Source organism: Leptonychotes weddellii, chromosome 3 (genome assembly GCF_054177405.1).
Source record: "Leptonychotes weddellii isolate Sample4059 chromosome 3, ASM5417740v2, whole genome shotgun sequence".
NCBI classification, from domain to species: Eukaryota; Metazoa; Chordata; class Mammalia; order Carnivora; family Phocidae; genus Leptonychotes; species Leptonychotes weddellii.
In genome coordinates, this window is record NC_138371.1 from 16647285 (window position 1) to 16672883 (window position 25599).

The window sequence follows — 25599 nt, forward strand, 5'->3', positions numbered from 1 at the left end:
CCTGCCTTTTGGCTTGGCTTCCCCGCAGGGGACACCGTAGGCGGCTGTGCGGTCCGGCCACTGCCCCCCGCCCCTCGCGTCCGGCCGCGCCGTGGGTTGCGGTCTCTGCGGGGGTGGCAGCTCCTGTCCGGGAGGTTTGCGTCTGGCGGGGCACCCCGGAGCCGCGGGGAGCCCAGAGGCGAGGCCCGTGGCGGGGTGGGGCGCGTCCGGGCGGGGAGGGCGAACTCGGGCAGCACAGGGGGCGCCGAGGGCAGCGGGCGGGCGGACGCGGCAGAGGAGCGAGCGGGGACGAGGGCTGGCTGGTGCCGGGGCCGCCCGCCCGAGGGGGAGGAGGCTGTGCCGCCCTTGCTGCAGGTTCGCTGTCGAGCGCACAGGAGGCAGGGACATGGGTAGGGTGCGGTCTGCGCGGGGCCCGAGCCCGGATCTCTTCCATTTCCCCTCTCACTCGGCCCCGAGCTGCGCCGCAGACGGCAGCAGCTCCCGCTCCGCCCGAGCCGCCTGACCGCCGGGCCGGGGTGCTAACCGCGGGGCCCGCCAGCCCGCCGGCCCGGCCAGCCCAGCCCAGCCCGGCGGCCCGCAGCCCCGCCGCCCGCCGCCCCCCGCCGCCGCCGCGTTGCCAAAACAAACGGGCCGGCCTATTTATTGGCGGCCGGCGAGCCGGGCAGCTCAGAGTCGAGGCGCCGAGGGGGACAGCGCGCCGCCACCAGCCAGGGCCCCGGGCCCCCGCCCCGCACCTGAGTCCCGCCGGCCCTGCGCCGCGCCGCGCAGCCCATGGCGCCCCCACCCGGAGCCCCCCGGAGCCAGCCGGACGCCTGAGCCCCCGCAGCGCTCCCGTCGACTCGCCCGCCCACCAGCCCACCAGGCGCCCTCGCCCGCCGCTCGCCCGGGCTCCCCGGCCATGTCTCCCGCCCGGCTCCGGCCCCGACTTCGGTTCTGCCTGCTCCTGCTGCTGCTGCTGGTGCCGGCGGCGCGGGGCTGCGGGCCGGGCCGGGTGGTGGGCAGCCGGCGGCGGCCGCCGCGCAAGCTCGTGCCGCTCGCCTACAAGCAGTTCAGCCCCAACGTGCCCGAGAAGACCCTCGGCGCCAGCGGGCGCTATGAAGGCAAGATCGCGCGCAGCTCGGAGCGCTTCAAAGAGCTCACCCCCAACTACAATCCCGACATCATCTTCAAGGACGAGGAGAACACGGGCGCCGACCGTCTCATGACCCAGGTGAGCGCGACCCGCCCTCGCAGGGCGCCGCCGCCGAAGCACCGCCACCTGCCCGGCCCTCCCCGCCCCCCTGGCACCTTTTCTCGACTGGCAGGCACGCCCCCTGGCACCTGCCCCTCTCGCCAAGCCCGGCCGCCTGCTGCCCGAGATGGGCCGGCCAGGGGGTCCCCGGTGGCAGCGCGGACATCCGCGACCCCGCCGGAGGCCGTGAGAAGAGCTCCCCGCTGCCAAGCGCCACGGCCGAGCCGGGCGGCGGCAGCCCCTCTGCCCCGGAGTGCAGGCAGCTGAGGCCAGATGCGGCACCCGGAGGTACCTCCCGCGCCGCCGGGACCCACGCAGTCCCTCCGGGCCTAACCTTCCGCACGGCTGCGCCCCTCTTCTTTCGAAGCCATGCGGCACCCCTGAGGCGAAGAAGCTGCGGGCGCAGGGGGCCTTTCCTCCCCGCGCTCGTGGTCCGCTGCGCTGCCCCCTCCTGGAGCAGCGTCCCCCCCGCCCCCCCGCCCCCCCCCCGAGTCTGGGGTTAGGGACGGCGGGAAGAGTTGGGCTGGGAGGCGGAGGTGGGAAAGGGAACTTGCCTGGCGAGCCCACGTGTCTGTCCCCAGAGCGGAGCGGCGCAGCTGCGGTTAAGGGTGGGGTGCCGGGAACTTGGGGCTCTGGGACCGAACTTGGGGGGATCCCTGGGCTTGGTGGCGGGCCGGGGAGGGTTGAAAGAGAAGAACCAGGATGCCCGGGGAGGCAGGGAGCAGAGCTACCTCTAGCTAGTTTCTGCAAGCTCCGAAGAGGACCCGCTCAGCCCACGCACTGGGGAGCAAACTTTCTTCCCTGCAGCCGGGGTCCCAAGGGATCAGAAACCTACGTGCCCTTCCTCAGTGGTCTCCCGGGGCTTCCCCCGCAGGCAGGCAGCCTGCTCCCTAGGTGCTTTGGGAAGAGCAGCTCCACCACAACCCTCAGCCTGCGCCCTGGCGCCGGGGCTGGCCTGCCGGTGTCGGGGCCGAAGGTTGGCTGGTGGCCGGGCCGGGCCGGGCGCCGAGGAATGCAGATAAGGATCCGGGCCACGGGCTGGGCAATCATTGACAGCGCGCGCCCCGGCTCTGGACCCGGGGGAGGGGGAGAGGGGCGGGGAGCAGGGGCCCGACGGGCGGGCCGACGTAGGTGGGGGGCTAGAAGCCTGGAGGCAAGGAGCACGCAGAGCTCCCTCCCTGGGCAGTGAGCAGCCCCCAGCTAGGCTGCTCTCCCGGAGGACGGCCAGGCCTTGGGCTGTAGCCCCGGTTGGCTCCTGGGAGACCCGAGTCCAAGGGTCTGTGGGGCCCGGGCTCTGCGAGGTGGGGGTAGCTTGAGACACCGTCTGCCCACACTTGGCGGCCCCTCGCACCTGAGTCAAGTACTGTGAAAGGGCCCCCTCTTCCCACAGGCCCCTCCTCCCAGTCGATTGCAGGGTCCTTTGGGCTGCAGGCACGCGGGGAGTCACCACAGACGGGTGAGCTCTCCCGTCCTTCCCGCAGGGCGCGGTTCTACTCCCACCCCCATGTGAGACAGAGCGTGGAGCCCGCTCGCTGAGATCAGAGGCTCGGTTTCTTGGGTCCCTTCCCTGATAGGGGCAGCGCAGAGGTGCCGAAGGCTCTGGACTCAGGGAGAACATTGCCTGGGGTTATCAACCCTGCGGGCTCCCCGTGCAGCGGGAGTCGCTCTGCCTCGCCCTCCAACTGGCCAGGCTGGGCGCTAGCATTTCCACCAGCTTCTGGTTCCCCCGCTTCGGCATCCTCGGATTGGTTGCTGGACGCTTTTGGATCTTAAGTCCCAGCAGGAATACTCTGTGGCAACCAAGAGATCTGGGAGGCCTGGGATTCCCCTTCAACACACCCCCACGCTGCTGGGGCGCTCTGCACCTGCCGGGTCCAGGGGACCCGAGTTGGGGGGCTTCAGCCCTGAGGCTATGGTGACACCTACTGGGCATGTCCGGCCTTGCATGCCTAGCGGGCCAACCGCAGGCAGTCGGCACCCCCACCCTGCGGGCAGAGGGTGGTTTCTGGTCTCCGGTGCCTTGGTGGGACAGAGGGACTGGGCACTGGAAAAGTGTAGCCCCACCTGTGGAGGGATCAGTACCCCGATCTGAGGGGAGAGAGAGAGTGCAGGAGGGAGGGGCCACTTATCAGAGAAGGTCGCCCAAGGGTGCACCGCCCTCCGGGCCCTCCAGATTTGTGGCGCCACCGTGCGGTCCAGGTCCCTGGAGCCGCCAGATGCTAGAACGCAAGGCAGCAAGTTAGGGCTCTTTGTTCCTAAGAGACAGGGACAGAGCACCCTCCCTGGTTTCCCAAATCCAGCGGATGCTCTGGGAGAGGCTAGAGGCGCACCTCCACCTGCCCTCAGGGCAGCATCTCCCCCTAACTCCGCGCACTTTCCTCCCGCAGCGCTGCAAGGACCGCCTGAACTCGCTGGCCATCTCGGTGATGAACCAGTGGCCCGGCGTGAAGCTGCGAGTGACCGAAGGCTGGGACGAGGACGGTCACCACTCGGAGGAGTCGCTGCACTATGAGGGCCGCGCGGTGGACATTACCACTTCGGACCGCGACCGCAATAAGTACGGACTGCTGGCACGCTTGGCAGTGGAGGCCGGCTTCGACTGGGTGTATTACGAGTCCAAGGCCCACGTGCATTGCTCCGTCAAGTCTGGTGAGCCGCTGCCTGGGGGCTGGGCCCGGGGCCGGGGCCGCAGGGCGTGGGCAGGCACAGGGCTCACTGCTGCCCGGAAGGTGAAGAGGCCCGCCAGGGGATGGAGGAGGGGACCCCAGGGAAGAGGACGTCCGCGGCGCTCCCCGCTGCTGCTTGTGACCACCTGCTCATCCCGTGCCTGGTAGTCATGGCAGGAGCCTAGGGAGACAGGGCCCCGTCCCAGCGCTGCTGGGGGCCGGCCTTGCGGTCCACAGTCCAGAGCCTTCCACAGGAGGTGCAAGACAGAGCAAGCTGGACAGATGGAGGCCAGGCTGTGACAGAGATGGCCTCCCCACTCAGCTGACTCAGAATGGAGGCGGGTGGTGGGACCGGGGGCCAGGGGCCAGGGCGTGCCCAGACACCAGCACGCCTGACCGGGAGCCAGGAGCCCAGAGATTCAGAACCCACAACCCTGCTGCAGGTCAGGCCCTTTGGGGCACTTTGTATGCTCCTCCAGGGGGTGCAGGCGTCCCCAACCTCTCACCCCCCAGGGCCCTGAAGCTGGACGTTTTGGGGCAAAGCCAGCCACGAGGGCCAGAATAAACAGAGTGGACTCAATAAAATGGATTTTCCCAGATTGGCCGCCTTGTTGATCCGAATGGGCAGGCATCGGGGCCTCGCCCCTCCCTCAGATCTTGTCAGCATCCGTGACACCTACACTGAACCCAGTCATGGATGCTTCAAATGGTTCCTGCGTGACTGCCAGTCTGGCCCCACCTGGCTGCGGGCACAGCCCTCCGCGCGGGCACCAGGCGGCAGTAGTCACGCTTGAAGACCTGGCACACTGAGACCACGCCCACTGCTTCCTATTCCCAAACCCACCGGGGCACACAGTGGGGGCCCCCACCCCCACCCTCCCCTCCAGCACTTGCCCGCCAATTGTATCTACTTCAAGTCACCTCCACCCTTCACCTGCGAGCCACTGGCCTGGGGCCAGCCCCCCAAGCGGCCACCTGCATCATTATTCCTGACCCCCAACACTGCTCTCCATCCCACTCACCAGTGCCACTGTGTCCTGTCCCCACACAAGGACCCAGCACATGAACTGAAGACGGTGATTTTACCCTTGCCACTGAGCCAGACCCTGGCCTGACCCTTCGCTCCGAGGCGCCCCCGGAAGCCTGTGTTTGTGCATGGCGGGTCCCCCCTCTCACCCTTCTATGGACTCCAAGGGCCAGCTCTGGCACAGAACTTGGGGAGTCCGTCTGAGAGGGCAGTTTTTGGGGAGTGTCTGAGCAAGGAGTGAGAAATAATGGGACATCCAGACCCCAGAGGAGCTAAGTGCCTTCTCCACGAGACTGCAGCTTTCCGAGGGTCGAGCCACAGCGGACCGCTGCACAGCTCAGCCGGCCCCTGGCCTCTCCGACTGCTTCCCGGCACTGTCAGGCTTGAGGGCCGGCAGGGGCTTTACCTGGGCTTCGGCAGGGCCCTTTCCTCCTCCCTCGCTGTCTTGGCGCCGCAATACGCTCCTCTCACTGGCAAAGGATTTGACTGGGGGTGGGAGGGAGGAAGATCACATGGTGGGTTGGGGTGGGTTCAAGGCTGCATGGGACTGAGGGAGGGAGTGCGGAGCAGAGCCAGGAAATGGTGATGGGGGGGCTCTCCGGGAGTGAGAGCGAGAGGAGCTCTGGGGAGGGGTGCTGTGACCAGCAGTAACACCTTCGTGTCCCTTCTTCCCACAGAGCACTCGGCTGCGGCCAAGACAGGTGGCTGCTTTCCTGCCGGAGCCCAGGTGCGCCTGGAGAGTGGGGCACGCGTGGCGCTGTCAGCCTTGAGGCCTGGAGACCGGGTGCTGGCCATGGGGGAGGATGGGAACCCCACCTTCAGCGACGTGCTCATCTTCCTGGATCGCGAGCCAGACAGGCTGAGGGCCTTCCGGGTCATCGAGACCCAGGACCCCCCGCGCCGCCTGGCACTCACGCCCGCCCACCTGCTCTTCACCTCCAACAATCACACGGAGCCAGCCGCCCACTTCCGGGCCACGTTCGCCAGCCAAGTGCAGCCCGGCCAGTATGTGCTGGTGGCCGGGGTGCCAGGCCTGCAGCCTGCCCGAGTGGCGGCTGTCTCCACACACGTGGCCCTTGGGGCCTACGCCCCGCTAACACGGCACGGGACGCTGGTGGTGGAGGATGTGGTGGCTTCCTGCTTCGCGGCCGTGGCGGACCACCGTCTGGCTCAGTTGGCCTTCTGGCCCCTGCGACTGTTTCACAGCTTGGCGTGGGGCAGCTGGAGCCCGGGAGAGGGGGTGCACTGGTACCCCCAGGTGCTCTACCGTCTGGGACGGCTCCTGTTGGAAGAGGGTAGCTTCCACTCGCTGGGCATGGCCGGCCCAGGGAGCTGAAAAGGCCCCTTCGCTGCCCTCCCGCAACTGCCTAACTGCTTGCCGCAGGGCACCAGCGCTGGCCGGGGCCCGAGTTGGGGGGCGCTGGTTCCCACCATCTCCTCTTCGACAGAGACACACCATCGCGACTTGACTGGGCAGTGCCAGTGTGGACCACCCCACCTCGATGCCGAGCCGGTTGGGGCGGGGTGGGGCTGCTCTAGCCTTCTATTCTAGAGACCTCGAGGCTGGCACAGTGGGGCCAACCCAGCCAGCCCTCCCTTCGGCTTTTCACACCCGCCTTCCCCACGGAGGAGGGCCCATTCCATTTGTCTGAGGCCCCTCTTAGTTGGGCTCACACCTCAGTTGATGCTGCTAGATTCCCTGGGAGCCAGCAGGGAGCTGGCCGGACTCATCACCTGCTGCCCAGAACTGCCAAGGCTGCGGGGTAGGGCAGCCAGCCTGGTCACCCTGAGGCATGACCTTCGTCCCTGGCCACACTCCCCGGGACACATCCAGAGACTGTTGCTGTGGTGGCCAGAGTTCTGGGTTCCAGCCAATGTGATCATAGTGCCTGGGACCAGGGGAGGGGGCTGGATGTCCTTCCGCCCCTGCCCAGGCTAAGCTCCCTCTTCTGCTGAACCATGACCCCCACACCCCCTCCGGTCAGTCTCCCCCACCTTATTTATTGGCGCGGAGGGGGAAGCCCATGGGAGAATTTGGGGGATGTTTTGGTCTTTTCTTCCTTTTGTAATAAAAATTATTTAAGTTGTTAGAGCCATAGAGTCTAGGATGCTGAGTGGGGCCAATACACAGACAGCCTGGAGCCATGGGTGGGTCCGTCCGGGGCTGTGCTCACCTTCCTCCACGGACAAAACCTCCCATGCTCCCACCATCTCTGCAGGCCCTCCTCACCCAGCAGCCCAGCAAAGTCCCCACAGAGAGCTGGGCTCTGCGCCAGGCAAGGCCTTTCACACGCTGACCTCCAAGTTTGCCCTAAACACTACTGGACCAGAAAGAGAACTGAGGTAAATAGCCCAAGGTCACTTTACTCATCTAGAACCACCTCACTGTGCCTAGTTGAGGCGCTTTTCTTGCTTATTCCAGACTTTCTCAGGGCCTGGGGTTCTCTTCCTTCAGTGAGAATAATGGACCACGGTACGAAAAGATTCTGTAGAATTCGCATCTGCCTCATGGCCCCTTCTGACTTCTGGGATAACTCAGGGGTCCCTAATCTAGCAGCCCTCAAACCTCAGAATCACCTGGGCAGCATGTTTAAAAATGATTCCTGGCTCCACTCAAATAATTCTGCTTTAATAGACGCTGAGTGAGGCGCAGGAACTTATTTTTACAAACACACCAAACATGGCAGATGGTCCATGGACCGCACCTGGAGAAACATTGCTTAGTCTAGAGAAGGCCCAGTTGGTTGTCCAGACAAGGTGACCCCCTTCTTCATTTTCTCTTGGTCTCTCTAGCTCAAGGCAGGTTTTTCTGAGCTGATCTCACTACAGGTCAGCTGAGATTCCCAGGTCCAGCGGCACACTTGTGAAATTGTCAGACGTTCCGCAAGCCAATTGAAATAGTTGAAATAGCCATGGCGGGAGTATTCACACCATGGAAACTGATGTATGCTCCGAAGTAGAGTTCCCCCAACCATGGAGAGCCAGTTGCTAAAACACACCACTGCCCAGGTTCTCCCCTCTTACAAAGATCACTGTCAGGGATGACTGCTCAGACTCTTACCTCACCCTTTCCCCACCTCCGTGGAGGAAAACTCTGGAGAAAATGTCATTGCCCTGGATACTGTGTCTTCTGGGAGGAAATAGACCCCCACAGGCCATAATGACAACTGCTGTTGTTCAGTGAAGACTAACCCTCACCGCTAAGTGCTTTATATGAAGCCATTCATTCTGGTAACAACCTTAGGTGGTGTATGTTTTCATATCACCATGTTCCAGGTGAGCACAGAAGCGCAGGGAGGTTAAGTAACTTGCCCGAGATGACATAGCAAGGGACAGAAGCAGGATTCGAACCCATGCATCTGGCCTTTGGGCCATGGTTTGACCACAAGGTTTTTCCCTTGGTGAACTTGGGTTCTCTCTGGAAAGTACTCTCAGCGTTGTCAGCTTCATCAGCACATCTAGAATGGACTCATGGCGGACGCTCATGGACCAGGCTCACAGGGTCCAGAATGTCCATGAACTCATTTACAGTGAAAAACAGAAGATCAAGATCAAGATACTCTTGTCCATTTGTTTGTACATTCTCTCCCTTATAGACATTCTTTAATGGTGGGGGAGAGACACAGAGAGAGAGAGAGAGAGAGAAAGGGAGGGAGGGAAGGGGAGGGGGAGGAAGAGAGAGGCTTTCCTCCATGGGGTCCAGCTGCCTCTCCTACTGGGCCTGAGCACACTCTGTCCTGCAGACACAGGGCCATTTGGTGTCCCCAGACATTTCTGTTCTAGATGGGCTTCTTCAGGAAACACATTCATTCTTCAGACAGAGAAGGCTGCAAAGATTCAGAAAAAAACTTACCTGAATTCAGACCCTCAAAAACCAACCTTGGTATGGAGGTGGGGCCCTGAGGCTTTTCCAAGAATCCTGGGAGCAGATCTGAGCAGACTGTGAGTGGGGAGACACGGGGAGACAGCCTGCCATCTTCCACCATTACAGTATGATGGTGGCCCCAATCCCTCCCACCTAAACCCACCTCGCCCCAGTGTCTATAAAGCCAAGGCCCAGAGGAGGGTCAACAGTGCTGCCCAGGCAGCTACTGACACAATACCTATCTCTCCTCTCAGGGTCAAGTGCAGCCCCCAAGGCTGTGGCGTCTACAATTGTGAGCTGCATTCACCTGGTTGGTCGTTATTCACTGGATACTCTTGTGTTAGGTCCTGTGCGTGAAGGAAAGTGGTAGTCCCTGCCTCGGGGAACTCTTGGGTGGGAGGAAGCAGCATGGGGAGACACGCCCGTGCTGTGTGCTGAGTGCTGTGGCCGCATCTCACGGGGGAGCTATGGGAGTGCCATGGAGGCTGGGAGCTAGGAGGGCTTCCCGGAGGCGAGGATGCTACAGGTAGGGCAAGGAGGGCTTTGTGTGGCAGGGCAGTAAAGGAAGGGATCCAGGCTGAGGACACAGTAAGTGCAAAAGCATGGGGGCTCGAGTGAGCCTGGGGGCTCGGAGGAACTTCCAGGCCCGCGTCACGAAGCTCTGTGGGCTTGGCCAAACTGAGGCAGAGAGGCAGGCAGGGGTCAAATGTCACACGACCTTGTATGCCACACATTTGGACTTGAACCTGAGGGCTTGGGGAGGGCCTGGAGGGTTTGAAGTCGGGGAAGCTCATGACTAGATTGTTTCAGAAAGCTCGCCCGGCTGCAGTGTGGAGGACGGATCAGAGAAGGCAGCTGCGGAAGCGGGGAGTCCATTTAGGGGGGAGAGAAGATGGTGGACTGGACTGGAGAGATAGCTGATGGGGTCAGAAAGAAGGTGACAGGCTGTAGATGTTTAGGAGTAGAACGGCCAGGACTTGAGGCCAGTTTGGGTGAGTAGTGAGGTTGAGGAAAGGGTTCAAGTCAACTTCAGGTGTCGAAGCATGAGATCCAGCTCCCCCGGGGTCCAGAGCCCTTGACCGTGGCTCTTCTCCAGCCTTTAGTGCCTGCACCTGTGGGGGAGAAATCCAGAGCTTTCCCATATAGATATCCTCCCTCCTCATTGCCCAAGGCCGGTCTAACTGGGTTCGAGTGACCCTCGGGGCTCCTGTTCTCTCTGCCTACGCACCCCCAATCGGGATTGCATGGGGAGGAGATGCAGAGTAGCCCCGCACAGCCCAGTCCAGGCAAATTGCAACACCTGTGCCTGAGTCCACAAGTCCTTGGGGAGAACTGGACATAGGGAGACCCGGAGTGTTGGGGTACAGGAGACAAAGTGGGGAATCTGGCTGGGAGGCCTATGGAGCGGCCTGGACCGACTGCCCTCAACACAGGGGCCACTGCACCCCAGCTCTCCTACTTGTCTGTGCAGAGGCGTCCCCTCAGGTACCCACCCCCAAGCTGTCCTTGGAGCCTCCTCTCTCTGGTTTGGAAAGACCCAGTGACCCTGGAGATGGCTCTTCCGAAGCTGCGTGGGATGCACTCACCTGAAGATGCTGCCTTGGGGATGGTTTCTGACAGTCTGCAGTGCTGTGCTGGGAAAGGCTGAGCTGAATGCATTGATCCTTTAGACAACCAGGCCTGCTGCTGGCACGCGCAGCCCTAGTGTGGGAACTGGAAACAAGAGCCCCTCCATTAAAAATTTTAGCAAATCCCTCCCTCCCCACCCTGCAAAGAGACCCAGCTAGAAAAGACAACTCTTCTGGCCTGGTGCCAGCAAACCTGCTGAGGAGAGAGCCCAGCGCAGGGGGCACACTGGGGTACCAGCACACCTGGATTTCAGCCCCGGCTTGCCTGCCCAGCGCAGAGCCCGTATGTAATGTACAACTTGTACAACCTTGACTGTGGCCCTGATGGCCAGCAGGGGCCTCTCTGCTAGGCTCAGCAGATTTCCCACCTGTGATTCAAGTTTGGAGAGAAGTTCCCCCACAGTGTCACACAGGAGGAAGCGCAGAGTGATTAGACAGGGGCGGGGACAGGATGAGCTCAATGACCCCAGTGCCCCGTTTTGGGCTGCCACCTTTTAGGTTGAGTGCCTGGGGCAAGGGTAGGTGGATGGATTATTGGGAGCAGATGCGGGGAGAGGGGCAGGGCACGCTCAGGAACTGGGAACTGGTGTGGCTGGGGCTAAAGGGGCCAGGAGGGGAAATGGGAGCTGGGCTGGGGGTGGGGGGACACTGTGCCCTATGGAAGGGATGGGAGCTGCGGGCCTGGTGGGAAGGGCTGGAGCAGGAAATGCCCCAAAGAAGTCGGACGTTGGGCCTTGGGGGAGGGCACAGACCCTGCTCCCCACACAGAAGGGTGCCCCCAGCACAGAGAAACCTCTCTGGTAGGGGTTGGCAGCAATGGCTCCCCCACCCCATGCCCTCTGCCCCCTGGGTGGAATGTGCCTGATGGGGCTCGGCCCCATGTCCCACACCCCAGCCTTGTTCTCAAAGCCTCTTTGTTCCATGGGGCTGAGTTGTGGCCAGCCCGGATCTGATAAGGTCGGTGGGGCAGATAGTGGCCCGCCCTGTGCGCTGCACCGCCCCAAGCCACACCCTGGCCACCTCGCACGCACATGGCATGGGGCCCCAGCAGGGCATAGATGCAGGGGGCTTCCTGGCCAGGTTAGGGTTGGGAAGCCTCAACTTGTGGGCTGGCCCTCCCTGCAGTCCATTTAAGACCCCCTCTCATCCGCATGGGGGAATTGCGTTAAGAGAATTATCCCCATTTCAGAAATCAAGTCTCCAAGAGGGAAAATGACTTGCCCCCAGTTATTTCTTTCATAATCAGGAGCATCAGCTGGGCTAAGTCTGCTATTCACTTGTCTTTTAAAATCCTAACAGCCTATGAAGTGACGTTGTTCTTAATTCCTACTTTGCAGAGAAGAAACTGAGGCCAGACAAGTGAAGCTACCTGTCCAAGGTCACACAGTAGCAGAGTCCAGACCAGAACCCAGGTGCCCTACAGCAGCAAACTGAAGGAGGTGGGAACTGATGAGTCACCATCCCAGAGGAATGGGAGGAAGGCATTTCGGCTTCAACCTAAAAGATCTGATGGGGCCGGGGGTGGCTAAGAACCCATCAGGGAGGGTGGTCCTGGAGGAAATGTTCTAGAAGCTGTGAGAGGATCTCATGCTGGTGGGAGTGGCAATGGTTAAAATATGTCCACAAATCATTTGACACTCCTCTCCCCTTGGAAAAGACCATATAGCCTCTGCCTGGTTCTACCCTGAGATTGCCGACCTAGAGAAGCTACGGATAGGTGTTCCTGTCCATAGGCTAGCAGAGCTCCCAGACCACAGCCAGCGTCGACTGTCAGCCATGTGAGAGCACCATCTTGGAAGCTGCAGCCCAATGGAACCTTCAGAGGGCAGCCCTGGCCAACATCTAAATGTAACTACATGAGAGACTCTAAGAATTGCCTGGCCAAGCCCTTCTTGAATTCTTGACCCACAAAATCATAAGCAAAATAAAATGTGTGTTTGGAACTTTGAAGTTTTGGAGCGGCTTCTTATACAGCAATAGTAACCAGAACAAAGGGCAAAGAGGGGATGGGGATGGATGAAGGCATCTTCTAAGGCCTTTCATGCTTTTACACAAAAGCTTCTAAAAATGGAGTCATAGGTCGCCTGGGTGGCTCAGTTGGTTAAATGTCCTACTCTTGGTTTTGGCTCAGGTCATGATCTCATGGGTCCTGAGATCAAGACTTGTGTTGGGCTCTGGGCTCAGTGTGGAGTCTGCTTGAGATTCTCTCTCTCCCTTTGCCCTTCCCCCCACTCACACACACTCTCTCTCTATCTCTCTCTAAAATAAATACATAAATCTTTTTTTAAAATGGAGTCACTAGTGGGCTGGAGGAGGTGTGATGCCTCTTAATCTTTTTTTTTAAGTTTTTATTTATTTAAGTAATCTCTACACCGGACGTGGGGCTTGAACTCACAACCCTGAGATCAAGAGTTGCATGTTCTTCCAACTAAGCCAGCCAGGTGCTCCACCTCTTAATCTTCTAAAGCAGCAGCATGGGAGAACACACTGATTTGGAATAAACTAGAGGCAGACAGAGATGAAAACAAAGGGGAGGATTGGATAGGCAGATCTCTCCATACTCAATTGATTAGAAGTATGTTATGTATCCATTTTAGGGGCAGGATCTCTGATGATAGCAAACTCTTGGAGGGAAGAGCCTTCTAGGAGGAGGGAAGCTCATGGATCTGGGCTAGTGGGTAGTAAGGAGTCATCCATGGCCAAATGAAAAGAATGCTGTTAGAGACTTTTAAAAACCCCAAATGTTAGATGTTGAAAAAAGTGCTCAAGGGTTGAGGTCAGACCTGAGAGATAGGCCGGACGTTTCTGTGAACAGTTGCTGGCCACGTTTTCTCAGAGTGCCCCTGTACACAGAAACTTGCAGGGGCTCAACAAGAAGGTTCCTGAAAATGGACTAGAAGCACCCTGTTGTCCTTATAAACTCTAGGTGTGTTTGCCTTTGGCTTTTGCACATGCCTCCAAATGCCCGACTTAAGAAGACTCAGGGGAAAGTGACCAGGCAGATACTAAGGAATGGGTGTGTCTCAGGGGAGTGGTTGGGAGTGTAGGGGTAGAAAGGTTACTTCGAGGACATATTTCTAGGTTTTGGAACTCTTTTTTTTTTTTTGGTGCAAAATAGTGGTTTTCTTAAAGCATGGGGACAGGACCCCTGGGCAGAAAGAGATGCTGCACCAGGGTTGTGAGGGGTGAACTGATTATATACTATGGGGTTGGGGGAGCTCTTAATCCTAGAGAAGTAAAGATGGACATGATCAAAATCTAATAAAGAGGGAAAAGTAGCAAGTTGGCAGTGGACAATCCTGACACTACTTTTGCCAAGTAACCAAAGTTAACATCACCATTAATGCATACAAACATCATGTGCCCTCTGATATGATGCACTGAGAAGGGCATATCACCTCTGTATCATGCTTCCCAATAATACATACCTTACTCTAATCACACGAAACAAACCCAAGATTGAGGAACATTTTACAAAATAATTGACAGTACTTTTTAAGAGAGTCATGATCATAACAGACAAGGAAAGATTCAGGAAATGCCCCAGGTAAGGTTCTGAATTGGATACTGAAATAGGAAAAGGACATTAGTGGACAAGCTTATGAAATCTAAATAAATTCTCTACTTTCATTAATAGTGTGTGCTGTACCAGGGTTAATTTTCTTAGTTTTGGTAAGTGTTCTATAGTCATGTGAGATGCTAACCTAAGGGGAGGCTGAGTGAAGGGTTTATGAGAACTCTCTGTACTATTTTTGTGATGCTTCCATACATCTAAAACTAACTCAGGGCGCCTGGGTGGCTCAGTCGGTTAAGCGGCTGCCTTCAGCTCAGGTCATGATCCCAGGGTCCTGGGATCGAGCCCCATGTCGGGCTCCCTGCTCAGGGAGATCCTGCTTCTCCCTCTCCCTCTCCCTCTCCCTCTGCCTGCAGCTCTTCCTACTTGTGCTCTCTCTGTGTCTCTCTGTTAAATAAATAAATAAAATCTTTTAAAAAATTAAAAATAAAATAAAATAAAAAATAAAACTAACTCAAAGTTTTAAAGTCTAATAAAGTCAGAACCTCATGGACCAGTCAAGGGTGGGCTCCCTTACCATCCTTGAAGTCCAAGCCAACTTTCGCACCCAAAGGAGGGCAGCTGCACTGAGCTGGCGGTCATGTAATGATACTTTTACTTGAGAGAGAGCCCTGGTCAGAAATGGATTGGAAAAGGGTTTGAGGAATTAAATAGGATAGAAAGTCACAGAATAATGATGGGTTCTTCCTTTATTTAGAACATATAATAAGGCAGGCATGGTGCTAAGTTCTTTAAATCTTTTATCACACTTAAAGCTCACAACCTTTGAGGTAGGTGTTAGTTTTCCCTGTTTACAGATGAACAGACTGGGTCTTACAGAAGCAAAAGAACAAGATCATAGAATTGAGAGTTTTTTGGTGGGGTTGGGATTCAAATCCAAACTTTTTTACTCCAGAGCTGTTCTTAATCAGTCCACTGTACTATCTTTTCAAGGATGACCCTCATTCAGTTCATACCTCAGGGGTTCCACACTGGGGTGGGTCAGAGGTGTAGGGACAGAAGGCAAGGGGGGAAGGGGATGGCCTGGGATGGGCTGGTCAGCGAGAGCTGTCCATGGTGCTGGGCAGAGAGGCGTGTAGCTGGAGAGAGGAGGAGATGGTCTAGGGGAAGACAGCTGGGAAAGCTAACACGGAGAAGGAGCACTGCTCAGAATAGAAAGGAAGAGCAGTTAGACGTGGTGACTGATTCTTCACCAATGAGGAGGAATTCAAGGGGGAGACACTTCAGGTTTTGGCTAGAAATAAGTAACTGTGTATACAGCAGCTGGTGAGGTAGGATTTTTCCTCAGGTCTCACTTGCAACTAATACTATCCACTATAGCTCTACTGGTTGTTAAAATCTGGAAATACTTTGGTACCAGTTGGGAAATAGTCACTGGCTGAGTCCTCCTCTGCTGTGGCTGCTCTCCCTGTCCCCTCACCATTACTCCCAGCTCTCCCCATGACCCAACAACAAAAGGGTTAAAGCCTGGCATAATGTGAGCAACCAGGACCCTGCTCTGGCTCTAAGGCCAGCCGGTATCCATTACCATAGCTTGGCATGCATACTTTACCAATTGTTAAGAATTTTGAAGGGCGCCTGGGTGGCTCAGATGGTTAAGCGTCTGCCTTCGGCTCAGGTCATGATCTCAGGGTCCTGGGATCGAGTCCCGCATCAGGCTTCCTGCTGCTTGGGAGCCTGCTTCTCCCTCTGCCTCTCTCTCTCTCTCTCTCTCTGTCTCTCATGAATAAACAAATAAAATCTTTAAAAAAAAAAAAGAATTTTGAATACTATCCTTGTTTGCCCCCATTTTACAGATGAGAAAAGTCAGCCTCTGGAATGTTTAATAATTTGCCTGAAATCACCCAGCTCTCAGATGGTAGAACCTGAACTTGAACTCAAGTCTCCTGGGATTAAGCCTCATGTCATTTTCCCTCCATCCACCTAATGTTGGCTTGCATGTCTATCTACCCTTTTGTGGGGACAATGAATGGAGGGATCAAATTATCTAGGGAGTATAGGTTGGCACAAAAGTGTAGGAAACCCTATGTGGGGAGGGGGCCTCCTAGGCAGCATGGAACTCTTTCGTTTGAATTATCTTGTGATATGACAGTTTCCCTCCAGCCTCTGCCAGTTTTGTGCCTTGGCAGTCTTTTCAGGCTGGAGGCTCCATCAACTTCTTGACACGTGCTCCCCACCCCCAGCAGCTTCAGAGGACCATGGCACTCTAATGCAGAGAGTGCTCCATGCCTGCTCTTAGATCCAGCCCCCAAATCACCCAGTGGCCCTCTCAGGTGCAGCTTTCTCTCACTCTTCACCCTTCAGGTTGGGCTCTCACTAATTTCAGAGGTCAGAAATTTCTGTGGGAGGACTCACCTCCTCATCTCCCTCCCCTAGGTTAAGTACATCTTGGATGCAGACCTGATTTCAGAACCAACACTGGAAATGGAGTCAGAGTTGCAGGGAAGGAAGATGGGAGGGGACTTTGCAGGTTCTGGAGTTGGGTTGACTTGCCAACTGGACAGAAAATCACTCTGGTACCTACTTTTGCTTTCTCCATCCCAGAGCACCAAGGCAGGCTCCTTCTTGTAGAAACAAAAGAGGGGGATGTGGAGAGAAGAAAAACTTCCTGCCTCTCTAGTGTGGAGCAGAGAGGCTAGGAGGTGGTAGGAAGGGAGGGTGCACAGAAAACCGAGTGGCTTAATTATAGGGACCTCCCATTTGGTGAGTGACCATCTTCTGTGCATGCACATGCGTCTAACTTTATCGATTGTCTATCATGCCTAAAATACTTTTCACATGCCTGATCACTCTGTCGCTACACCAGCCTTTTTTTAAAGATTTTTTAAAAAGATTTTATTTATTTATTTGTCAGAGAGAGAGCGTGCACAAGCAGGGAGAGTGGCAGGCAGAGGGAGAAGCAGGCTCCCCGCTGATCAAGGAGACTCATGCGGGACTTGATCCCAGGACCCTGGGATCATGACCTGAGCCGAAGGCAGATGCTTAACTGACTGAGCCCCCCAGGCGTCCCATTTTTTTTAAAGATTTTATTTATTTATTTGAGAGAGAGCGCATGAGCAGGAGGAGGGGGAAAGGCAGAGGGAGAGGGAGAAGCAGACTCCATGCTGAGCAGGGAGACCAACCTGGGACTCCATCCCAGGACCCTAAGACCATGACCTGAGCCAAAGGCAGACGCTTAACAGACTGAGCCACCCATGTGTCCTGCTACACGAGTCTTTTGATAATTATCCCCATATAACAGTTGAGGAAACTGAGACTCAGAGAGGTCATGTGACTTGTTCAAGGTCACACAGTCAATAAGTGACAGTCAGGATTAATCTCAGGTCTGATTTCCCAGCCCAGAATCTCCTCTATTCTATTTGGTGGGGGAAGAGAGGGAGGACTTAGAAAAGATATTTTTGAGTGTGCTGAAGCCAAAATTACTGAGTGTGTGTTTTATCTTTATTACCTCCAGCCAAGGTTTCCAGACAAAAGGATTCAAGTCTGCCTACTACCCATCCTCCTTCCTCCTTTTCTCCCACATCCCGGTCCTCATCAATTTCCTGAATCATCACCCACCCTTGTTCACAGCCTTGAACCAAACAGCACCCACCCTGTTGTCTTTCTTGGGTCCATGGAAGATACAGTCACTAGGACCTAGCACCCATTTTTTCCCCATGGGTTCTGGCCTCCTGGAAAGGGGGACTTCCAAAGCAAACTCAGCTTCCTCTCTCCTCCTGAGACTCAACCCTTTGCCACACCCCTTTCCATGTTGTTTGCCTCTTGGAGCAAAGTCCGGCTTGGACCTCTCTCTGGGAGTCCACTATGTCAGTCAAGGTCAGAGCTCTCCAGCAGAATTCTCAGGAGGAAGCCAGAACCCCACTGAAGTGGAGCACACAGGGTGAGGACAATGAATCCACCAAGGTTTGGGCACACCAGAGCTGTGGAGGGACACTCCTTCAGTGAAGAGGCACAAGGACACATGGCTCCTAGCATGAGCTTTCCCACCTCCTTGGGGTGTTCTTGCTAGGATTCCTGAGACCACCACCAAGCCCTGTCTGCAGAGTCACTGCTCCTATTTCTTTTCAGCCTAAGAATGGAAAAACAGGCCCCTTTCCCTGTCCTTAAGGTCCAGCTGAGTCAGGTTGACCATTTCAAAAAGAGCTTAGAGGAAAACAAAAAGGAAATCATTATAGAAACTACAAACAGCATAGACATTGTCATGTCCAAAGTGCAGGTTTCAGATTCTGAGAATAACATTAAAACCGGTGAAAAGCTCACTGAGTTCCACGTTCCTTGATTCCAAGAAAATTCCAGACCTAATGGTGCTGGCATAACTTCACGGGCCCCCTGGCCTGCCCCGTCCCTCCAGTTCAGCCGGCCTCTGGCCATGTGATTTCCCAGGCCAACTCAGGCCACTTTGTCATCTTAGTCCATCCATTGTTTACTTTCACAAGTAAACGCCAACTTTCCCAAAATGAGAGTTTATTTTCTGGGTTTACCCCTAGACTCACTAAGGTCTCTCCCTGTAACACCACCCCCCATCACTGTCCTGGGTAGTGAAACATCTTTAATTGCTCAGAATGAACTTTGAGGCTTTCAGCTTCACCCACCTAAGGAGTCTTCACCAAATTAGAGCTGTTACAAAGAAAATCACACGCCCACAATGGTGTCACTTAGACCAAGTTTCAACCTCCCCCAGAAATGTAGTCTTAACGGGTCAGACAAGAATTTTCTGGTCAGCACCAATGAGGTCATCTGTCACAGGTGGTCTCTCCAACCCCCAAAAGAAGATAAATAATCTGTAATAAGAGCCCCTGCCCTTCCCCGTAAGGGAAGGCCATCTTACCTGAAATAATCCTTCCTTTTCCTTTGCTAATAACATCTTGTCCCACCCTCCTGTCTATAAAAACCTTCCATTTTGCGTAACTCCCTGGAGCTCCCCTCTACTTGGTAGATGGGATGTTGCCCAATTCAAAAATCCATTTTAAAAAGCCAATTAGATTAAAGTTTACTCCCTTGAGTTTTTGTTATTTTACAGACCTTTTCCACAAAGCAAATGCGGACAAATCAACAAATGCGCTTCCAAGAATCCACCTTAGCATACCAGTGCCTTCGTCATACATTAACCTCCAGATCCCTAGAATAGAGTTAGCTTGGTGCCAGGGAGGAGGTAATGCCGGCAGAAAACGGATAGGACACTTTCTCTCCCACCTGCAAGAGGACTCCAGTCGTAAAGCAATATGCAAATGAAAAACAACTACGGGGCGCTTTCAAGTTAACAATCGCGATCACAGACTGAAGTTCCGGTTGAGATTCTGACCCTACGTCACCATCGCGCGGCCGGAAAGAACTGGAACGGCTCCCACTCCGGGAACGAGCCCATGGAGTAACCGCCTATGAATTTGGTCGTCTACTAAAATAAGGACTGCGAGGACGTCACGACAACTAGGAGACTATACATTGCATGTTGCGACTGCTAGAAGCTGAGTGGCTACCAGTAGGGAAAATCAGAGAATAAAAAAAGGGTAAGCATTAAAATTGGGCGGTGCTTTCGCCTTCCCTGAGCATGACTCTTTCGGGATGCCGTCGTTGTCCTGGGATACCGGGAGACGCCGTGTCCTGAGCGTCCTGTCTCTATGGAGACGACAACATGGCGGCAGAGTGAGTTCTGAGGGTTGGTCCCAGGACCAGGGGAACAGCGCGAGTGGCCACCGAAGGTATCTGTCCCGGGAGACCGCCTCCTTTGGGAAGTTGTGGCCGGGGGTCCCCTCCATGTCCCTTAGAGAGCCCCGTGGGACTGAGACTAGGGTGAGTTCAGCCTGGGGATATCCTAGAGAACGGAGGAACGACCTTAAGTATTTTTATCACTTCATTTTACCAATTTCTTTTCCACTCCACACTACGCGACGACCCGCCACTTTTTTCCCACTGGTCATCTTAGGAATGTTTACGTTGGAAATGAGGCAAATAAAGGAAGCTGATGATGTATTTTTTTAAAGTTCTCAAGATTAGAAAATTGGATTTAAAAACAACACCTACACTGCCCAGTGTCTTCACAGTGATTGCAGATGGGTGTCTTTTGGAAGAGTAGCTCAACCGAGTATGGAAATTATGATTGTTAATTACAGTAACATTGGTTCCTCTAGGGCTTTTTCAAATCCCCTATTTCATTCCAACTTCACATCAACTTTGTGGAATAAGATAACCTTCATTTGGTGAGGTGACTGAGGCTCCAGGAGATGGAGAAACTTGCCTATCTCAGTGAACCTGAGCAGATGCAGCTCTCTGGGACTAGCGCTCTCTTCCTTAAGCCCTAAGACCTGATCTGGACCAGATTTCTACTCCACTGTCTCTAATTTCCTCTACCTGTGTTGACTGGAGACTTTTTCAGAGCTCTGGGGTATTGGCTATCTATAGAATCCCCTGATGTCACAGACTTTACTGAGTCAGGCAGGACTTCAAAGCCATCCAATAGCTGAAAAGTAATGGGACTCTCTTCCCTGTCTCCCCAGCTGGCATTTCTTTGATTCCTTCTGAATATCCTCTTTATAATGGAAGGTAGGGGCCTTGCCTGTCTTGTCCATTGCCTAGCACTGTACATATAACAGGTACTCAGTAAATGCTTTGTGAGCAAATGAATAAATGAATGAATGAGTGAGTGAGTGAATCTAAGATATTCTCCAGAGGTTTTGGAGGTGTTGCCAATTAGGAAACACTGAATCAACAGAATCTTTTGCTTTGGATGGTGGTGGGGAGGGGATGGGAGTGTCTGATGAAATTGTATAAATTTCTAAAGGATAACCATAAAATCATTGACTAAAATGTAATATGTTATAATAAGGAGTTGAAAGCTGAACCCCAAACTTGAAAAGAGGCAATTTTTTTTAAGTGGGTTCCACGCCCGGATGGAGTCCCAACATGGGGCTTGAACTCACAACCCTGAGATCAAGACCTGAGTTGATATCAACAGTCACTTAACCGACTGAGCCACCCAGGTGCCCAGAAAAGAGATAATTTTAGGCCAAAGAAAAGACAGCTTACATATCATAAATTGTTGTAAAGATTAAAATACATAAGGGGCACCTGGCTGGCTCAGTTGGTGGAACATGTGACTCTTGACCCCAGGTTTGTGAGTTCGAGCCCCACGTTGGGTGTAGAGATTACTTAAAAATAAAATCTTAAAAAATAATAAAATACATGAGAAGGCCTTACAACACTGCTTGGCACATAAGTTCTCAGTAAATGTCAGTAAAAGTTGTTACTATTTTTTGCGATTATTATTCAAAGAGGTGGGGAAGGACACTGAGTAGTCTGAAAAATATACATATGTTCAAAAAGGTGTTAGATTGATGCTGTCCAATATGGTAGCCACACCTGGGTGTGTGTGTGCTGAAGGAAATCTCCTAAAGGAAGAGGGGATTTGGAGTTTAGGCCCCGCGTGTGTTCCCTAGAGAAGGACCAAACACCCTTTTGAGTATTTGGTGAAAGCTGTGGACACTTTCCCTGGAAAAAAAGCACTTCGCCATATATATATGACATTTTGCATATGATTTGCATATAACCCTTGCATATATTTGCATATAATTTCCAGCTACAGTCTCTCCATGGATCCCTCTGCTCTAGAAGTTGACTCGCTTATCTTTGGATTGAGTGATTATTTCAGTGAATGCTTACTTTAAACCTGGACTGCAGGTCGCATACCCATAGAGGAAACCCGAAAGACCAAGAACCATCCAGTCTCACTTACCTCTTCGTTGCCCCTTCTCCTCCTTCTCACAGGAGGCAAGACACACTCCGAAGAAACAAGTAGAGAGCAAAAGCCAGATAAAAGTAATATGTGTGCTTCAGTGACAGTCACTGGGGGCTTCCTGAGAAATGCCAAGGGTGGCCATGGCAGGCAGGGCTGGGTGGGCCTCATCCCTGAGTCCCTCTCCTGAATGATGAGTTTCTAGGCTCCTGGGCAAAGCGCTGGATCTTGTATCCCGGCTCTTTGCTCATGGTGCCACCTCGTACCTCCGTGCCACAGCTGGTAATTGGGCCCCCCTGTGATAACGACGGCCACGGCCAGTCTACTCCACGAGCCTCTCTCTTTGATGTCCCTCCTGTGTCCCCTCCGGTCTCTTCCTAGCTCCACATTGGCAGGAACTCCTGGCTCAGCCAGAGTGCTCCCCTTGGACTTGTGTTCCAGGTGGCTGATGCTCATCCAGGCAGCCTCAAGCCCCCTGATGAAGACGAGGGACAGCGGGGACTGCACCATGAACTCCGGCTCCTGCCTGAGCACCAGCACGGTGGCCGTCCCCACTGTCACTGGCAGCAGTGTGGCGCTGAGTGCCTGCAGCAGCAACACCAGTGCCCGCGTGAGCACGTGTCCGGGGGGGTGGGGTGGAGCGCTGCAGGACCGGGGTGGGGGGGGCGCTTAGGAATCTGGAAGGACCTGACTCCCCCTGTCCAGACCCCAACCCTAGACCCTGCATACACTGAGCACCAAGCCACCTGGAGTGGTGGCAGCGGCAAGAGTGGCCGTGGGGGATGGGGGTGCATGTGAAGAACTCTGGGGAGGTGCCAGTCAGAGCTGAGAGAGTAGTCAAGGGTTCTCTCTTGCCTCAGAAAGTTCTTCTGGGCTTCACCCCTTGTGTTTGACCAAGATGTGGATGTTGCTGACTTTTTGCAGCTCTTGGCTGACATCACAGGGGCGGGGGGGGTGTTGTCAAGGAGTGTGACTGTGGGGTAGGACTGTGTGGGGTGCAATGTGTGTCTGTGTTGTGTGTGCATTCTTGTGTCTCCTGAGGACCGGGGGCCACCTCACCCCTCCATCTGTGCCATTCCAGGCCTGTTTGCCCCATGTTCCCTCATGGCCCTTCCCCACTCTGCGCTGACCTGGGAGGAGATTGGAAGCGGGGAGGAAGGGAGGGGCCAGGGCATTTCTCTCCCCACCCCCACTTTCGTGACAGTATTCCCATCAGCAGCTGCATCTCCCCGTGACTCCAGTCCCTACCAGACAGGCCTCGGGGCTGTGAGAACCCCAGTACCTCCCCTAACCTAGTGCGGTAGCAGCTTCTTGATGTTGCTAGCTTCTGGGTTACTTCACTGTGCCCTGGTTGTGCATTAAATTCCTTGTTTTGAACACCCACGGTGGCTTCTGTTTTCCTGATTGGACCCTGACTGATGTCCCAACTGATATTTACCATAAATTACCCTGGCTCACCCATGTCACCTTTCCTCCATGGGTCAACCAGGAAAGAAAAATGCTATATTGGCCACCTGACACTCTCTGTAAATATTTAAGCTGAGAGTGTAAGCTCCAAGACAGAAGAGATGCGTCTGTCTTGTTCACTATTGTAGTCCTGGCGCCTAGCACAATGTCTGGCGTGCGATATGTAGTCAACAAATATTTGCCCAGTGGATGAATATATCTTTATGTTAAGTAACAATATAGAAGCAATACTTGGCCAGAGATAAAATAACATGGCAGTGAGGGGAATGTTCATTGCAATGACTGTGGTAGGAAGAGGTACCTTGTTCATCTTCCCTTCACCTTGGCTTTGCCCCCTCCGTCCCCCTCCCTCCTCAGGTAGATGGGACTAGGGATCAGCTCGGGAAGGATTCTCCCTTATAGATGGGAAGCTTTGGCACACTGCGCCTCTACATCGCCAGGAACAGTGCTTGGAGTGGCCCCCACATCACGGCGGGGGGTGGGGATTTCTTGAAGGCAAATTGACTCCTTCCCCTGCTCCACCAGCCAGTTGAGGGACGGGAGAGGGAATGGTAGAGTATTCCTGTGGTCTCAAAAAGTACGTGGGATAGACCACTCCAGCTAGGAGAGGTTTCCGCAGCAAAAGGGTAGGATGGGAAGGAAGGAAAGGAGAAGGCAGCCCTCGAGGGGACTGGTACCTTTGGGTGCACTGAGGAACAGAACCGACCAGCTGAGACTGCTCAGTGCCCAATGGGGTGGTCCAGGGAAGGCTGCAGGGGAAGGGTCATGGAGAATCTCGTTGGAAAACCGTTGCAGTGGCCTGGGAAATGGTAATATCTGACTGCCCCTCATCTTCTCTCTCCAGACCATCCCCCAGGGGCCAAGGGTCGGGTCAATTCCTTGCTTTCTGGAGATGGGAGCTTTTTGCCTGTTCTCTGGGTATTTGAATCTTACCCCTCTAATGCGTCTTCTCCCGCTTTTCCCTGCCAACTGGACAGCCTGCCAGCTTGACAGACACTCGCATGTGCTTCTCAAAGAAGCAAGACAAAGTGAAGAAGAGGGTCATCTGGGGCATTGAGGTGGCCGAGGTGCTGCAGTGGCAAGGCTGGACACTCGGGAAGGAGATCACCAAGAGCCTGGCTCTGAAAAATCTGTCCTTGAAAACCCAAAAGATGACGTACAGGTACCAGTATCAGGGATCAGAGACCCAGCCCCCGATCCCTCAGGCCCCCCAAACAGTCACTCTTTGGAAAACAAACTTTAAAATTATTGTATAAAATTAGGGGCACCTGGGTCGCTCAGTCAGTTAAGTGTCGACTCTTGGTTTTGGCTCAGGTCATGATCTCAGGGTTGTGAGATCAGTTTTGCATCCGGCTCCTCGCTCAGCGGGGAGTCTGCTTGAGATTCTCTCTCTCCCTCTCCTTCTGGCCCTCCCCACCACTCTCTCTCTAAAATAAATACATCTTTTAAAAAAATAAAGTTATTGTATAAAATTAGAAGATTATATAAAACATGCACAGTTTGAATGATTATTGGAAGTGGAGCCCATGTGACCAGATTACGAATGGAATAGTATGTGTCTGAAGCTCACCTCCCATGGTGTGTCACTCCCCTGTTGAAACATCTTCTCTACCATAAAAGTAACCACTCTCCTGACTTAATGATAATGATTTCCTTGCTTTTCTCAATTGAATGGATTTGTCACCTATGTTTGCATCCCTAAATGATACAGTTTAATTTTACTCTCTTACAAACTTGACATAAGTGGAATAGTACGATATATTTTTGTAACTCCTTGGCTTTTGTTAAGTTACGTTTGGAAGACTCATCTGCATGCAACAATAGTTCATTCTTTGTCATCACGGTATAATATTCCAACAGATGCTTATATTGTAATATATTCATCCATTCTTCTGTTGCGGGATGTTTTGGTTGTTTCTGGTTTGGAACCGTGATCAACATTCATGTATAGATCTTCACTTACAGAGTTTTTCCTAGGGTAGATACATAGGAGGGGAATTGCTGTGACCTAGGGCGTGTCCATGTTTGCTTTTTATAGATAAAGCCAAACTGTTCTCTAAAGTACTCATTTGTATTTCTATTCCCACCAGCCAGGCATGAATTCCCGCACCTCTGCATTTTTACCAACCATTGTTATTGTCAGAATTTAAAAATTTTCCAACAATGGTAATTTTTTGTGGCTCTGATTTGCATTTCCCAGCTTACTGATACAGCTGAGTGTCTTTCATGTGCTATTGACCATTTCATCTGTGGAATTCCTGTTCAAGTCTGTACTCATTTTTCTATTGGATTGTCTTTTTTTTTTTAAGTGAACTCCACCCCCATGCAGGGCTCGAACTCACAACCCCCAAGATCAAGAGTCCCAATGCCAGGCGCCCCTGTCTGTAATAGAAGTTCTTAGGGCTACTAATC

At 54.3% G+C, this 25599-nt stretch overlaps 2 protein-coding genes and 1 long non-coding RNA gene across 5 annotated transcripts in view; 2 read left to right on the top strand and 1 right to left on the bottom strand.

Moving 5' to 3' along the window:
* Positions 1–651: 651 nt before the first annotated feature.
* On the top strand, positions 652–7016 carry IHH (Indian hedgehog signaling molecule). Its single transcript, XM_081813585.1, has 3 exons — positions 652–1210; positions 3619–3880; positions 5602–7016. Exons 1-3 carry the CDS (start codon positions 899–901, stop codon positions 6258–6260), a joined length of 1233 nt encoding a protein of 410 aa, XP_081669711.1. The 5' UTR covers positions 652–898; the 3' UTR covers positions 6261–7016.
* Positions 7017–7578: 562 nt separating this feature from the next.
* LOC115944160 (uncharacterized) lies at positions 7579–19455 on the bottom strand. 3 transcript variants are annotated; one of them, XR_004078737.2, is made up of 4 exons: positions 19014–19455; positions 10376–10502; positions 9097–9901; positions 7579–8751 (listed from the first exon to the last, which is right to left on the bottom strand). It is a non-coding gene; the product is annotated as an uncharacterized LOC115944160 (long non-coding RNA). The 3 variants fall into 3 exon arrangements; XR_004078738.2 differs by lacking the exon at positions 7579–8751 and having other exon boundaries at positions 8767–9901; positions 19185–19455; XR_004078736.2 differs by lacking the exon at positions 7579–8751 and having other exon boundaries at positions 8767–9901.
* Positions 19456–19609: 154 nt separating this feature from the next.
* The window catches only part of CFAP65 (cilia and flagella associated protein 65), a 33830-nt gene continuing 27840 nt past the window's right edge, over positions 19610–25599 (top strand). The window contains 5 exon segments of the mRNA XM_081815305.1: positions 19610–19634; positions 21666–21763; positions 21765–21810; positions 22131–22330; positions 24165–24349. Coding sequence (XP_081671431.1) covers positions 19610–19634; positions 21666–21763; positions 21765–21810; positions 22131–22330; positions 24165–24349 — 554 coding nt within the window.

What these genes read in the sequence shown, in the direction of transcription:
- IHH (XM_081813585.1), top strand. Translation starts at nt 899, where the DNA reads ATGTCTCCCGCCCGGCTCCGGCCCCGACTTCGGTTCTGCCTGCTCCTG. An exon ending in CCGACCGTCTCATGACCCAG is followed by an intron (nt 1,211 to 3,618) that starts GTGAGCGCGACC and finishes TTCCTCCCGCAG; the next exon opens with CGCTGCAAGGACCGCCTGAA. An exon ending in GCATTGCTCCGTCAAGTCTG is followed by an intron (nt 3,881 to 5,601) that starts GTGAGCCGCTGC and finishes TTCTTCCCACAG; the next exon opens with AGCACTCGGCTGCGGCCAAG.